General features: G+C 42.9%; 1 protein-coding gene across 5 annotated transcripts in view; it reads left to right on the top strand.

The window, feature by feature from the left end:
- The first annotated feature begins 2,835 nt into the window (after positions 1 to 2,835).
- Positions 2,836 to 14,991, top strand: part of TRMT1L (tRNA methyltransferase 1 like) — a 28,924-nt gene continuing 16,768 nt past the window's right edge. For 3 of the 5 annotated variants that reach the window (XM_014526461.2, XM_025193462.1, XM_025193460.1), the window contains exons 1-5: positions 2,836 to 2,976; positions 4,927 to 5,037; positions 8,516 to 8,668; positions 10,865 to 10,929; positions 11,686 to 11,815. In XM_014526461.2, coding sequence (XP_014381947.1) covers positions 2,853 to 2,976; positions 4,927 to 5,037; positions 8,516 to 8,668; positions 10,865 to 10,929; positions 11,686 to 11,815 — 583 coding nt within the window. In that variant the 5' untranslated portion in view covers positions 2,836 to 2,852. The remainder of the gene's footprint in view (positions 2,977 to 4,926; positions 5,038 to 8,515; positions 8,669 to 10,864; positions 10,930 to 11,685; positions 11,816 to 14,991) is intronic. The other 2 variants (XM_006037005.3, XM_025193461.1) reach the window with 1 other exon arrangement.

Raw genomic sequence — 14,991 nt, 5'->3', positions numbered from 1 at the left:
GTGCTGGGGGGGCCAGGCCTGCAGTGGCGCAGCCACTTCTCGGGCCGTCTCCGTGTTCAGCCTCGCGTCCTGCGGCCGGACAGGTGCCACCTCGCCCGCGAGTCCCAAGGGCGGTCCCCGGGGTTTCTTCGGCCGCCGCCTCCTCCCGCCCTCTGCCTCCCGCGCGCCCTGTCGCCCGGCTGAGGCGAGCTGCTGCTCGGGAGCCTGGTGCGGCGTCGCTGCCCCTCTCTGTCGTCTGACAGGCACAGATGGGGATCTTCCTTGGTTAGTCCTGGGTGCAAATGCATCCCACCTGCCTGGGTCAGAGTCTGTCCCAGGGAAGGCGGTCCCATTGGCTGGTCGTCTCAAGACAGCCGCTTGGTTTTGTGTCAGCGAGGAGCAGCAGCAGTGTCCAGAGCCTCTGGCTCCACTTCTCTCCCTGCACCCTGCCAGTGACTGACTGCCATCCACGCTAAGTGGAAATCTGTTTTCTGAGCATGCTGTCCTCATGCTCCTGACCCTGTGTAGCACAGGGAAGAGGCGTCAAACTCATCCAGCCCCATGGGCCAGATAAGACTCTGCAAACCAAATCAGGACTGTGGGCCAGATGAGAGTCTGCAGGCCAGATCAGGACTGGGAGCAGTGCCCGTGATGCCCATGTATTGCATGCAGCACACACCAGCCCTGTTTACACCACATGTATCACCCAGGCTGGACCCTGCACCGCATGTTGCACCAAGGGGTCTTCCAGGGCACGGGCTGTATGCTTGACACATCTGGCATGGAAACTTGACCCAGGATCTTCTGCTCAGTTGTGCTTTAACCAGTCTGGTGGAAACTGATTTCTCCCTACTTTGGTACAAACCTGCACCAGGAAATGTATCCCACCATGCAGTGCCACACATTTCACAGCAAGTGGCCGGCATCCTGATATTCTTAGCTTTTCCCAAAAATGGTGCTTTTTGTACTTTCTCACTCATAGCTACCATGCCATTTCTTTCCATTTTTATGGTTTAAGACACAGAGCATACATAAGACAGACAGAACACAAGGTAGCAGGGCCAAGCATTCCTTTCTGTTCTCCTGCTACAGGCACAGTCAGAAATTTAATCTTTTTTCATGTTTGTTCTCCTTAAGATCTTTATAAATCTGGATTTCCTTTGTCGAAGCCAGGGAAGTTCTCATTGGTTGAAGTTCTTAAGTCAGCCACTTGGTTGACTCTCTGCTCTGTCTCTCTCTAAAGTTCCCTCTCTAATCATTGTATATCCAGTTTATCATTTATAAAATACCTCTGTCTAAATTCAGAGGTATGCACCTAAGATTCAAATACATGAATTTACTTAAATAACTGAAATAAAATTATTCCTTTCTCATAAAGTCCTTTTTATATATGTTAGGGTCTGTCATTAATTTTATTTGGTCTTCCTTGCATAAGTTGTTCAGGAATTCTTAGCATTCTTTCTGTGAATTTGTTGTAATCTTCTATTTTCCTGCCCTTGGTTTATCTTGGGTGCCTTTTTTTTTTTATATTAAACATCCTACTTAAATGCTAGTTCTTAAATCCTACCTCACAACATACAAAAATAAGCATCTTTTAACAGCTTAGTTTGCAGTATCTTTTTGTATATTTTTTACTGCCATAACCTGTACCTTGGATCCTTCAGAATAAATTGTTCAGCCTCAGACATGCTTCATATGGTTTCTAATAATATTTTTAACAAATTCTTCCTCTCTCCTCCTTTGTTCCCTCTATTTTTGTTTAGTTTATAAGCTATATCAAAATGTATACCCAAACAGCTGGGCAGTCTCTCTATCTGTACTCTGTACTACCAAAAGTAAAACATAACTTGCTGGTTATCAAGCTACTTTTAAGGTAGGAAAGAATTGTTTGTCCTTTGTGCCTCTCCCATCAAACTTAAATTTTTGGTTTCCATCTCCAAATTCATCCTTCTCTTTATATCTCTAAGCTATTATATTTTGCACTCTGAGCCATTTAGCTATTTATGTTGAATTGCAGTTTTTAAAAATGCATTTTCTGAATTTTGTCAGATATTATTTTGAAATTTGCCTGTGGTTTTGAATAGCTCATCTTTATATGGTTTACATATTAAGTTTTTATGTTGTTATTCCCAATGCACATTTTTAAAGTCCTGCCTGAAAGCAAGTTAATTTAATCATCAGGAATATTGTCTTTGCTCTGCTTTACATAAAGACACACGCCCAAAAGAACAAGTTCAAACATATATGTGTTTTCCTTTAGGATTCTGAACACAGTGAAAATATTATTGAGAAGGAAGGAATAAATCAAAGGGAATCCCTATTTACAACAGATTTTTTTCCTTTTTCTGGACTATTTTGTAATTTCTATCTTAAAGTGGCAGAAAAGAGAGAGAAATTGTTACCAAGTTAGAGGATTTTTGCCTAGATCCTTCTGATGTAAGTCCTCAGTCCAAAGTAGTCATTCTGCTTATCCAGGTTTCACTGAGTGCCCTGTAGTAGTTTTGTAACATACTACTAATCGAAGGAAAATCATTTAATTTTTTTGACAAGGTAATGTGGGTAAGGTATAATTAGTATCTTGTTAACATTTGCTGTCTTGACTATGTTAAGAGTTTATGGGCACATTTTTCTGCCTGGGGTGATGCATTTTCATGGTGGTTTTGCAAGAACGATCTGTAGTCACCCTGAAATTATTCTCTGATTTGCTGAGTAAAGTTTGTCTTTTCAAAGTGACTGCCATCCCCCTCTTGCATGATATGAAGCAGTAAATGCTTGGAAACTGAATGATTCCATACAAGTAAAATGTTATATAAACAAAGCTTTTTTTTTTTTGTCTGTTCTTTTTTTTAGATGGATTGGTTGTCTCTGGAAAAATGGATGGCAGCAAGTTAGATGTGGAAGTGTCTGAGCCAGAAATCAAAGACAAAGTAGTACAGCAAGAGCCATTAAGGGAATCTGACAATAGCATTTTGGATGCAACTTCCGATTCTCCAAGAGGTTTGCTAATAAACTACAGGAACATCTGCAATCTGTAGGGGAGGGAGAATGATTGATATTTTGCAACCTTAGTATATGGTATACAACAAAACCTTTTTATACCGCAGATTTAAAATATGTCTTTTAATTGATATGCCATTTCCCCACCCCCAATATCAACATTTCTAGAATTCCTTCTGAGATTCCTCCCAACATATAGTAAGTCATGCTGTTGGATGAAGTAGGATCTGCATCCATCTTTGTAAGTGCCACTTCTCTACTCTTTCAGTGCAGATAAATGATACTGGACGTAGAAGGGCATTGCATCTCAGCAGAGGATTAGGAGCTAGGAAATCCTGAATTGTAAAACCAGTTTTGCTAGAGGCAAGGATTTCTTAGCGTGATCTTTTATTGGACTACCTATGTGGTTGGGAAAAGGTTAGACAAGGACAAAGCCTTTTAATCTGAGATCCTACAGACATACAAGCCCATTGTCCAACATTAAGTACTTTTGAAGTATCTCAGAGAACATTTTTTTTTTCAAGACAATGGGGAGTGGGGCTAGTTTGAGGGAGAGTAAAGACAGATGGGGCTACACACAGTGGATCAGCTATGGAGACAGCTTTATTAGAAAGATATAGGTTGCACATTGACCCATATCAGGCAGTGGTCTGATGTGGGACAACAGGCTATGTTTTCCTCTTGCCTGGGGATTTCTTGCATCACTTGCTACCCCATGCTTTCTTGTCAGGATGAATGGGGAGCATGTGGCCCAAGAAATCCCCCGTGTCCCATGTCTTTGTGCTGGGATCTGTTCTGACCCATGCCTTCATGTGACCCATGCCATGGGTCCAGGCAAGGAGGTGCAGGGTTGCGTGGGATCTGAGGAATTGCCAGCATGGAGAGAATTTTTATGATGGCACAAATGCCATATCAAGCAACACCTGTTTTTAATTTCAGGTGTAAATGCACCTGTTCTTGATGTGATTCAGAATCTGGGCACAGTCAGATCTGGAATAAACCCAACCTCTGTTTCTACCCTAATAGCTGCTTTAATATTGAGAGGAGGTAATCATTTCAAGGTTATTGTGGGAGCCTTGAAATTGATGGCCTCTAGTCTGTTTTACCAATTATGCAGTAAAAACAGTGGTTCTCAACTTTTCTAGACTCAAGAAACTGCTAGTTATTAGTTTTCACTTACTTCTTGACTAGAGAAAAGTAATAGAGCAGTTGTTTTGATGCAGAGAACTTAAAAAGACCACATTGGGGCAGAATGTTTTTAGTGCTACAAATTTATATTTGAAATCTCTGGGTTTATCTTATGAATCATGTTTGCACATGTAGCCGTGCTAACCTCATGTAACATCCCATGGTACCTTCAAAAGGATCACAAGGCAACCCAGGGTGCTGTGGCATCCTGGTTGAGAATCACTAATTCAAGGAGAGTACGGACCCCTTTCCCTGCCCAATTTCCCCCAACCCTAGAATAAATGAAGTGTCAGGTTTATAATAATAACTATGCCTTGTAATAGTATGGAACAGATGCACTTAAGATGTTCTTGGTTGTCAAACAAGTCATAGGGCAACTTTGCATGGATATAGTGGTTTCACTTTCTGAAAAGGCATCAACAAAGAGTAAAAACAAATATGCTAGAAATAGATTTAGGTAAGTTTAGAAATGGAGAAGTTCTTCAACTTGGGGTTTTGAACACTTATTTTTATATTTTTGCTTTTTAAAGTATGCAGCAATTCAGGAAACAAATACAGAAGATTAATACTGACATAAATTATTCCCTTCTGGTAAGAACACTTCATAATTGAAAGATGAAAAATGCAAAGTATTTTTCTAGTTGGCAGTGGAGTCTCTCAGCTAACATCAGAATTGAAGTGTCAAACAAGAACAATATCAAATAGAGATAAATTACAGCCATTTCGAAGCATTTTTTAACTTGAATTATCTGTCTTTTTCAGAGAAGCATATATCAATTCAAAGACAGCTTGCTGATCTAGAAAAACTAGCTGATCTGAGTGAGGGTGAGTTTGCTTCAACTGTATCCCCGAACACAGATCTTCAAGTTGGAGGTATTTAAAATTTATCTCTTCGTTTTGATTTTTTTTTTTAACATTGCCAGATATATTTCTGTTGTCTTAATTGTTTATGAAACTTCAGGTTTAGGAAACTTCATTTAAAACAATACGCTCAGTTATGATCACCCCATATTGAGAAACATTATTTCCACTCTGTACAATCTGGTACACTAAAGGCCTTAACAGTTCTGTTTTTCTCTTCTCTGTCAATACAGTATGATTATGAATGTCAACCATGTGTACAGTTTAGGAATTGGTGTTATCTACTAGTCGTAGGCCAACAGGATTAACTCTTATTTTCTGGTGTTGTGCTAGATGGGTCGCTAATTTATTTTTGGCACATTGTACATAGATTATTTTAAATAAAGACAACGTGCAGTATTTATTTACAGTCTGGTTTGCCTGAAATCATTTTATTTAGAACTTTTACCTCTCTGGGAAACCAAAATGACTAAAAAATGTTGGAGGTTTTGAATAGGGGGGCGGGGTGTGTGTGTGTGTGAGAAAATTGTGGCAGTTGAGAGAAACAGACAGGGGGTTGTTTGTTTTGGTTTTAATAAAAAAGACCATAAAGAATAATGGGGAATACTAAAACAAAGACTTTCAGAATATTTCTTTGGAGTCCCTCTGGGTCTCAATGGTTTTCATTTTTCTTGTGCTCAGTCTGCATATAGCTGTTTTCCTCCTCTTCTTCTTAACTCCCTGAACCTCAGCTCTGAGAGTCAAGAATTTATTTTTTTCTGACTGTCAAGCTAGGTTCAAGGTTTTTTTGGTTAGGTATGTCATAACAAATCTAGTTCATTCTCTGAAGTGGTATTGACTTCACATGGCTCATGCATTAAAAAAATACTGTTAGTAACTAGGTATGCTTCTGAATACGCAAGAAAGATCAGTTGTACAAGAAGGAGCAATTATACATAATTGCTTTTCTGAACCCAACCTTGCTTTGATACAAGTTTCCCTTGCTTTATGCGGATTCTCTGTGTGCAAATTCGCTCTTATATGATGACCCTTTTTATACCAAAAATGTGTTATATACGAGGTAAATTCACTCTTATGCAATCAGTGTGGTGGAAGCCTGCAGTCAGCTGCTTTGTGCGGTGCATTGTAGGAATGACATGCACCAAAATACAGTCTCCTGTGTGGAGCACGCACCAAAATATAGTCTCCTGTGTGGATCTGTGCTCCTCGCTCATTGTCTGCAACATGTATTTCTATAGTTGCCATCCTCATTATGGCTTCTAAGTGTCCCGCTAGCTTATCTCCAGCTGTCTGCTGTTGGTGAGTACCAAAATTGTCTTGTAAAAGTGGTAGAAATGGGTCTGGGGGTCAGTACAGTCGAGGTCTTGGAACGTATCCCTATTTGTTACATTGTAAAGTGGGTTCCCTTTATGTGAATTCGAGTTGTGCAGTTTTCCAGGAATGCATGTACAGCATAAAGCAAGGGAAACCTGCCTGTTACTGTTTGAGGAAATTGGTCAAGTGTGGTTTGGGTTGAAATAGAATTATCATTTGTATTGGGGAGCACCCAGAGACCCAGTCATGAATCAAGAGCTCTGTTGGATCATCACTTTTGCAATACATAAGAAAAAGATGTAATCCCCATTATACAGAATTTAAAATATTACTATAAAGCAAAAGGTAACACATGGATAAGGGGAGCATCTTGAATAAAGCAAGAATTGGAAACTATTTTGACTGTTTTAAAGGCAGATACAATATCCACAGGAATGACTTACCTGTGTTATGCGTTTAAATTAGGATGTAAATGGTTAAGCAACAGTTATATTTATACTATTTACTGCTTACCATTTACTGACCTCCAGCAGCAATGGCTCTAGCCCCTTATGTCTTCACTGCGCACCCAGCGTTGCGTGGACCCCAGGTCACTGTCAGAGAGCCATTCGTGGGGGGTGGCTGGCACGGCCAAGCCACTAGCCGGTGCTGCCCAACTGTCCAGCCACTGGATGAGTCTGCGGCTGCAGACCTCTCCCGTGCCTGGATCCCATCGCCACATCACAAGGAGGTGCTGCAGCAGGCAACACCGAGTCTGAGGGGTTGTGCGTCGGCGCCTTCTTGTGTGGTGAGCATGGCCTTGAGGTGTTCCTTTGGCACCTTAGCAGCTGTAGCTTGGGAGGCCACCTGTTTATAGCCATAATGCTTCTCCAGGATCCTGGCTGCACCGCCTTGCTGCACCACTGCCCCTGAGGATGGCCCTGGGGCTGCACTCACTGCACAAGGGGCTGGTGGTGAGTCCTCAAACACAGTGTCGCCTGCTCCAGCTGCCACAGTGCCTTTCAGGCCAAGCCAGCCTCACACTTAGCCCCACTTTAGGTCTGGGCTGGGCCCTACACAGCCCTAGTGCCACAGGCAGGAGGGGGAAGGATACAGCACATCTGGCAAGGGCTGGGGCTGCCCTCCCCCACACCCCTTTTCCCTGAGCTAAGCTGTGGATGGCCCAGCCTGCAACATGGACAAGCTTTCTGGGTCTGGGCTGTGGTGGCACAAGCACGGTGGGAGGCACAGGGAGCCTGTTGCCCTGCCTGAGGCCTACCACTCTGCAGAGGGGGCTGGGCAGACCCACTGGGGGCCTGGGAGTCTCTACTGTGGTGAGAAGGCCCCGCCCAACTCCTGTGGTAGGGCCCAGCACCTCCCTCCTTCCCTCTCCATGGCAGTGAGATCTGGGGACAGAAGAGGTCCACAGCCCCAGCTCTGTCCGCAGCCCCAGCCCTAGCTCCTTCCCCTGAGGACAAGAAGGGGATGGTTTCCCAGCTGGGCAGCACTCTCTAGTGTCTTGACTATGCCCACGGCTCCCAACCTGCACAGCACCAGGTGCACACTGAAGGCATAAGAGGCCAGGGCCATTCTTGCTGGAGGTCACTAAACTAGGTATGCGCTATTGGTTCATATAATACAATATATTAGTAATATATGCTAGTACATATTTGAAACAAAACAGAAGCTACTCAAGTATATGTAAGTGCAATTTTAGCTGTTTTGTTCTTTAATTCTGATGTGGCCTGAAGTTTATGCACCCGAGTCTAGGTTCTCAAGCCACATCAACTGTATGCACAACCTACACTTGAACACACAAACATTCAAACGAGTTACTTACCTGTATAATAATTGGAATTAGAGAAGTGCTGACCTTGTACATAAATAGAGTACATATGCACCAAACAATAAAAAATACAAAGGGGCAAACACAAAGAATACCAACTTGCCCCATATCTAGAACTAATCACATATATACACATATACTTCTGCATCATAGTAGATTAAGCTACATAAATCTGGGTTACATTTAAATTAGGGATGTAAACATCATATAAAAATTACCCATTTAACCTCCTCTAATTATATCAGTTAAATATATACATATACGTAAGTAACTTCTGTTTTGTTTCAAATATGTATTAGTAGCATTTAGTAACAGGAATATTGACAAACCTTCTCTCTTTTGACCATACAGGTGTTGGGTTTCATGTATTTCTTGTCTCTGCATTTTTAGCTGGAAAGAAGCCTTGCCCTCTATGTCCTGAAGAGAAATTTAAAGCTTGCTATAGCCATAAGCTCCATCGCCACCTTCAGAATTTGCACTGGAAAGTTTCTGTTGAATTTGAAGGTAAAGACTTCTATGCTTGAATAGATTTCCTGGTTTTAGGGCATACCGCATGGCACCAAGTACCAGTTACAGTTATGCAAGGGTGTAGCCTCTAGTTCTTCAGTCTTTATGCCTTTAAATCCAGTGGGAGTTGCATCAGCATAAATGTCCTACTCCTAAATAAAAGCACACTCTTGACATTTTGGTTGAACTGCCTTTATCCTCCTCTTCAAATTTAGTATTTATAGTAGGAACCAGAATAAATATGTTTGTTTTCTTCACCAATTTTAAAGTTATATTTTGATGTTAAAATAAGTAAATATTTAGTGGCATTTCTCATTCATAGCAGTTTGTTCACACAATTTAACCCAGTTTTCAAAAAATAAATGTCTTTATAAAATGCAGAGCTCTAATACTACACGAACACTTAAGTGTTACCACAAAACTTTGTAGTGTAATGAAGCGATAGCAAGTTTAGGCATAGGGCATAAATGACTATGAAAGTACATAACTCCCTGTTTTCTTTTGCACACTTAAAATACTTTTAATAAAGCATTTTCTTATAGAAATTAACTTCACCGTGTCATAAAAAACAGTTATAAATTCACAAATGTAAACATACTAGAAAACTTTTGGTATTCTTGGCTAAAAGCTTTTTAGGCCATTTTTAAAAAAAATGTCACTGGTTCACTTGCTTTCTGATCAGCCTGCGTTGCCAAAGATTTTACTGCAGAGGGGCAAAGTTCATATATTTCTATATTCCAAAGCCATGTGTAGTATATAAACAGTGCCAAAATACATCTTAGAAACAAATTATCTAAGTCCAGTAGTAGCTAGTAAAGAAAAGAAAAGCACACTGAAGACAACAAAGAAAAAGTGCATAGTCTATTTTTATTGTCAGGAAAGGAAGAATTAAGGCAGGAATAAAAGTAAAAGGTTTATAGGGAGATGTGGGTTTTTTAAATTTATTAAACAGAAATATGATATTTCATGCAGTACGCATGTTTTTCTTTTTAGGGGAAGTTGTGCTGTCTTCTGTAGAGTTTATAGCCCATCTATTTTTCACTTGACTAATAAGCTGCAGATATTAAACGGTGTGTGGAGGTCCCCACTCTTTCTCCAGCCCCCCCTCTCCCCAACACCTACACTCTGCCCATCCAAGGTCTGCACTCCCACTGCCCCCCTGAATGCGGGATTCGTGCTCCCACTAGCCCTAGCCCCACACTTCTCACTCCTCAACTGCAGGTCCCACCTGCAGCCCCCACCACTTCACCACTACTTCCCTACCTGGTGCCCAGAGCAAGCGGGATGCTGGGGAAGCTGAGCAGGTTCTCCAGCGGCTACAGCAGTGGCAGCAGCAGCCCTGCCTGGAAGCTGCATGATGGCCAGGCCCTTCTGCCCACAAGGGTGAGGGCCAGGCTGGGGCTGGGCAGGGTACAATTAGTTGGTGGGCACCCGTGAGCCAGATGAAATTGCCTGGCAGGCCAGATTCAGCCCACGTGCCATATTTTGCCTGCCCCATGCTAGGCAGTGTACTGTGGGACCATAAGCCAAATACCATATTCTGTCACATTTCCCATACCTTTCACTCAAAACCAGCTGGGGAAAATGGGGTGCACATTGTACAAAGAAAAAGGCTGCCCATGGGTCTGGAAATTAGGGGTGAGAGGTGGACTGGTGACAACATTAATTCCTGCCACTCCAGGAGCCACAGCAATTGATACTGCCATGAGTCCCTCCTCCCCTCACCCTTCTGCTGCCATGTTTCCATACTGGTGGGGGACCCCACCGCAGCCTCCACAACCACGTGCAAGATCAGAATAGCTAACAGGACTGGTCTACAGCAGGACCTGGCATGCTGGGTCTGACCCAACATGTGGTTCCCGTGCCAGTGCACTATCCTGGACTTGGGAGCACAGATATGGAGACAGTGTGCAGGGTTGGACCCAACAAGCAGCCCCAGCCTTGCCACACTACATTGGGCCCTGTTGTGTTGCTCTGGCATGCTGTATTGGGCTGTAGGCTCCTAGCCCCAGAGACCCCAGACTTCTGGTAGTTACTCCTACTTCAAAGTAAGATTCCTTTTCCTTCTTGGGGCCTTCCAAAAATAGGTTCCATATTATATTTGGGGGCATGTTATATGCTAGAAAACACGGTAGTACGCTTTTTTGTTTGTTTCCCATAGTGCAATGTAACAAAAATGTACTTGTTTTCCAGGATACAGAATGTGTATCTGTCATTTACCTTGTCGCCCTGTGAAGCCAAATCTCATTGGAGACCAGGTAACCAATGCTGGATCACAGAAATGTTCATTGTTCCATCAAAGGAGAGAAATTCAGACAATATTTTTTGAAGTGTTTTAATTAAGTCTTCAAGTATAGGTGGCTTGTTGTTATGAGATATGGAAACCCTAACAGTCATCTATTTGGATTCAGTTGAGACTTGTAGGTGGTCAGAAAAAGGGTTCACATTTTGGATTGATAAAGCAACATTGTTTACAGTCATAGAAAACTCTATCCATTCATGACTATGAATGGACTGTCTCCACCCCCTAAAAATGGTATCTAAGGGTCAAGTTGATGCAGGATTCTGCGGGCAAGTCTACATAAGATGCTACTGCACAGTTGTTACTGCTCATTTATTTAGCACTTGTATTAACAAGTGCTAAATAAATGCACAATAACTAGAATTGCTGCTCAGTAGCTCTGGCGAACATCTTTTAGGTGACACTACCACGCAGTCACTGAATAATACTGTGCAGTAGCTCGTTATCGCTGTCTGTGCTGTAATGCGCTACTGTACAGTATTTTTCGGTGACTGCGCAGTTAGCATCTTATGTAGACATGCCCTGAATGTTGAAAATTTCTCATGTATACGTTTTATTGGATAAACAGATTTCAGTCTCCATTACTCTCAGTTCAAAAAACAAAGTTCATGCATCTTCATCTTTGTGTTTTAATATGAAGCACTTTATTCAGGTTTCATTCTAGTTCAGGTCTCTTGCTATATTTTTAAATTACGCTTGATGCATTTTATAGACCTCTATGAAGATGGGGGCCCATTATCACTGTATTATTTGTTCAGCAACTATCACACGAAGGACTGACATGATAGGGCATATTAAGCGTCATGTGAACAAAGGAGAAACTGAATCCAGGTACATTGCAGGTAGGTTATTTAATATTTTTGCCTTTGGATCCTTGACACCATGCATTACATGTTACAACTGAACTATATGGCAGATACTGTCTTTGAAAGTTGAAGATTTTTTGCCCGGAAAACTCAAAAGGCTGGGATGCTGGGTTTGTGATGCTTTTCCTCACTCTACATACTCACACTGTCCTTGCTGATAAATAACATCAGCATTTTGAAACTAACTTGAATAATTATGAAAGAAAACTGACATGGCTAATTTTATGCCACCCTATTTTGGAAGTTGCTTTTCATTCTTATAGCAGTTTCAAATATAAATCCAAGTACCTACTTTCCTATGAACTTACCAACAGAATGCCAAAAATTATTCATTATGTTTGTTCAAAGTGTTTAAACATGGATTATTGAAACCAGATTACTTTTTTCCGTTCTATAGAAACTTGCTAAAGGTGTAGATCAATAGTTCTCAATCTGCTTATACTCAAGGCACCCCTGTTAGACTTAAGACACTCCTCAGAAAATTACAGCTTTTCATTTTCCCTCCTTTCTTGACTAGAGAAAAATAATAGAGCAATTTTTCTGTTGCAAAGTACTTAGACAACAAGTCAGGATATTTTTAATACTGGATTCCTATTTGAAATTTCTGGGTGCATCTACGCATGCTTTATTGTGGAGTTGACTAATTAACTAAGCAGCAAAGCATCACTGTCTATACATGTGCTGGTATTAGGGCACAATCAATTAAAGAATTCTGCCCCAGGGCGGAGTTAAGTGTGACAAAATGCATGGTTTCAGGGGCTGGCTGGCTGGCTGGTGCATAAGGATGCTAACCTGCTACCTAGCCACATGGCTCTGCAGGTTCTCTCTCGTGCTCCACAATTATTATTCTAACTGGAAGATAAGCACTGTTTTTTCCTGTGTTTTTTCCAGCCAGATGCCTATCCAGCCTTCATTATTCCACATGAAACTCTTCATTTCAAAATAATTGTTGAAAAAGAATTTACACCTGTACATGTCCATTTTTTCTCTTGGGGAAAAGCTTTGGTCTAGTGAGTAGGGGACTAGGAGTTAAGATGAATATCAGTTTGGGAAATAAAACTTTTGTGGCCTAGGACCAGTCACTTAGTCCCTTTGGATCAGTTCCCCCCATATATGAAATTGTTGCATATCCTTATAATTCAGAGACCATCAAATGGAAATCAAAATATAACTTTGAATCATCATCCCTTCGTGGTTTCCATAGTTAAAGTGCCATGCTAGTGCCCATTAAGCGCAGTCTCCGTCATTGCCCACATTTTTTTTCCAAGTGATGGCGAGCCACAATATTGCATACAGTTCACCCAGAATTGCTCTTATGCCCTGTCCCACACTGGCACATAGGATTAGTGTGGTCCCACCCTCTATGACATGAAGCCAGACCAGGTTGCCCTGCACCTCATCTGCACATACATTTTTAGAGTACCCCAGGACTTATGAAAAGAACACCTGGTTCCAGTCATTGAGGGGACGCTAATAAGCACGTGGATCCTTTCTTGGGGGTGGTGCAAGGATATCTGGAGTATACACACATACTGAGCAATGCTGAGCAGTGGGGTCACCATGGAGGACTGGGCCACACTCTAATCCTATGTACCAGGCTGAGAGAAGTTGCTACAGAGGTATTCTAGGTGAACTGTATGCAATATTGTGACTCGCCATGGTTTGAAATGCTGTTGACTCTGGGACCCAACCCCATGTACTATGTAGTAAATCTTAAGTATTTTGGCTTTGGGCTAATGTCATGCATAGTTTATTAGAGGTGCACTGGTACATCGGTCAGATACCGAATTGGCACTGATATAAAGAAAATTTTCTGTATCGAAAATTGGCCTGATGCAGCCCATAATTTGTCCAATAAATGCCCATGTGTGCAGCTGGTAAGTCTGGTGTGGTGGGAGGGGAAGGGAATGGGGGAAGGACTTGGCGGGGGCGGCAGATCAAGGCTGCCACAGTGAGGAGGCTGTGGGGTTGGGGCTGGGGTAAGGGCAGGGGCTGTCCATCCAGGTCCGGAGGAGGCATGGGATGGAGACGTGGCACATCGGGGTGGGGCGGGAAGGAGAGGGGACGGTTCCCACTGTTTTGCATGGCTCATCCGGTGCTCTTCTGCCAGCTCTCACCACTGCCTAGTGGTGAGAGCCGGCCACTTGTCCAGGAGGGCACAGTGGGAGGGGGCATGTGCCCCCGAATCTGCGCAAGGCGGGCTTGGGCCAGGCTCCACCACTTGTCCAGGAGGGCACAGAGGGAGGGGGCATGTGCCCCTGGGTCTGCGCAAGGCAGGCTTGGGCCAGGCTCTTCCCAGCCAGGGAGATCCGTGGGCACACAGTTGTTTCCTCCCCCTCCCCCCATGCCCTCCTGGACAAATGGCAGCAGCCATCAGACAAGCACCGAATAAGCTGCACGCAGAGGTGGGAGCCACACCCTGACAAGCCACATCTCTGTCCCGTGCCTGTCCCAGCCTGCAGCTGCAGCCTGCCCTGCGCCCCACAGATTTGGGGTACATGCCCCATCCCCCCACAACGAGCTGCTTGCAGCTCTGTCCTGCGCCCTTCCCCACTCCAGCTGGTCAGCGCCTGCCCCAGCCCCATTCCCTCCCTCACCACAGGGGCCTTGATCCCCCTTCCCCTCCTCCCCCGTTCCTTCCCTCTCCTTCCACCACACCAGATTTACCAGCTGGACACAGCTCTGCAAGCTAAAGAGCTATGTTTCGGAAATTGAATCAGTATCGCTCAATGTGCCTCCTTAAAAATCGGCTGTCAGTATCAGCCCCAAAAATCTCTATAAGTGCACCCCTATAGTTTATACTAGATATAAGTAGGTGCCAAAGTGACGCTCAAAATTGTGTTTATGAAACACGTGTTAAAAACGTGGTAGTGTCAAAAAAAAGGTAACATCTATCAATTCTGGATAAACTAAGTCTATGGGTACAATATGCCATGGGTATAACGTGGCTACAGTCATGTTTAATTTCAAGGTTATTGTTTTCAGATTTGCTTCTCACTTCCATGTGCTCAGGGAGACCAGGGTCTGACAGTAAGAGGAGAGAAAAGTTGGGGGGAAGCAGAGAGCAAAGAGCTATTTTCCCTGCTATAGAAATGGCAGGTGAAAAATTCAAGGCAAACCTCCAATAATTAGATTCTATACCTAGAAAATTC

This window comes from Alligator sinensis, unplaced genomic scaffold (assembly GCF_000455745.1).
Source record: "Alligator sinensis unplaced genomic scaffold, ASM45574v1 scaffold1885_1, whole genome shotgun sequence".
Taxonomy (NCBI): domain Eukaryota; kingdom Metazoa; phylum Chordata; order Crocodylia; family Alligatoridae; genus Alligator; species Alligator sinensis.
This window is presented reverse-complemented; position numbering and strand designations above follow the sequence as displayed.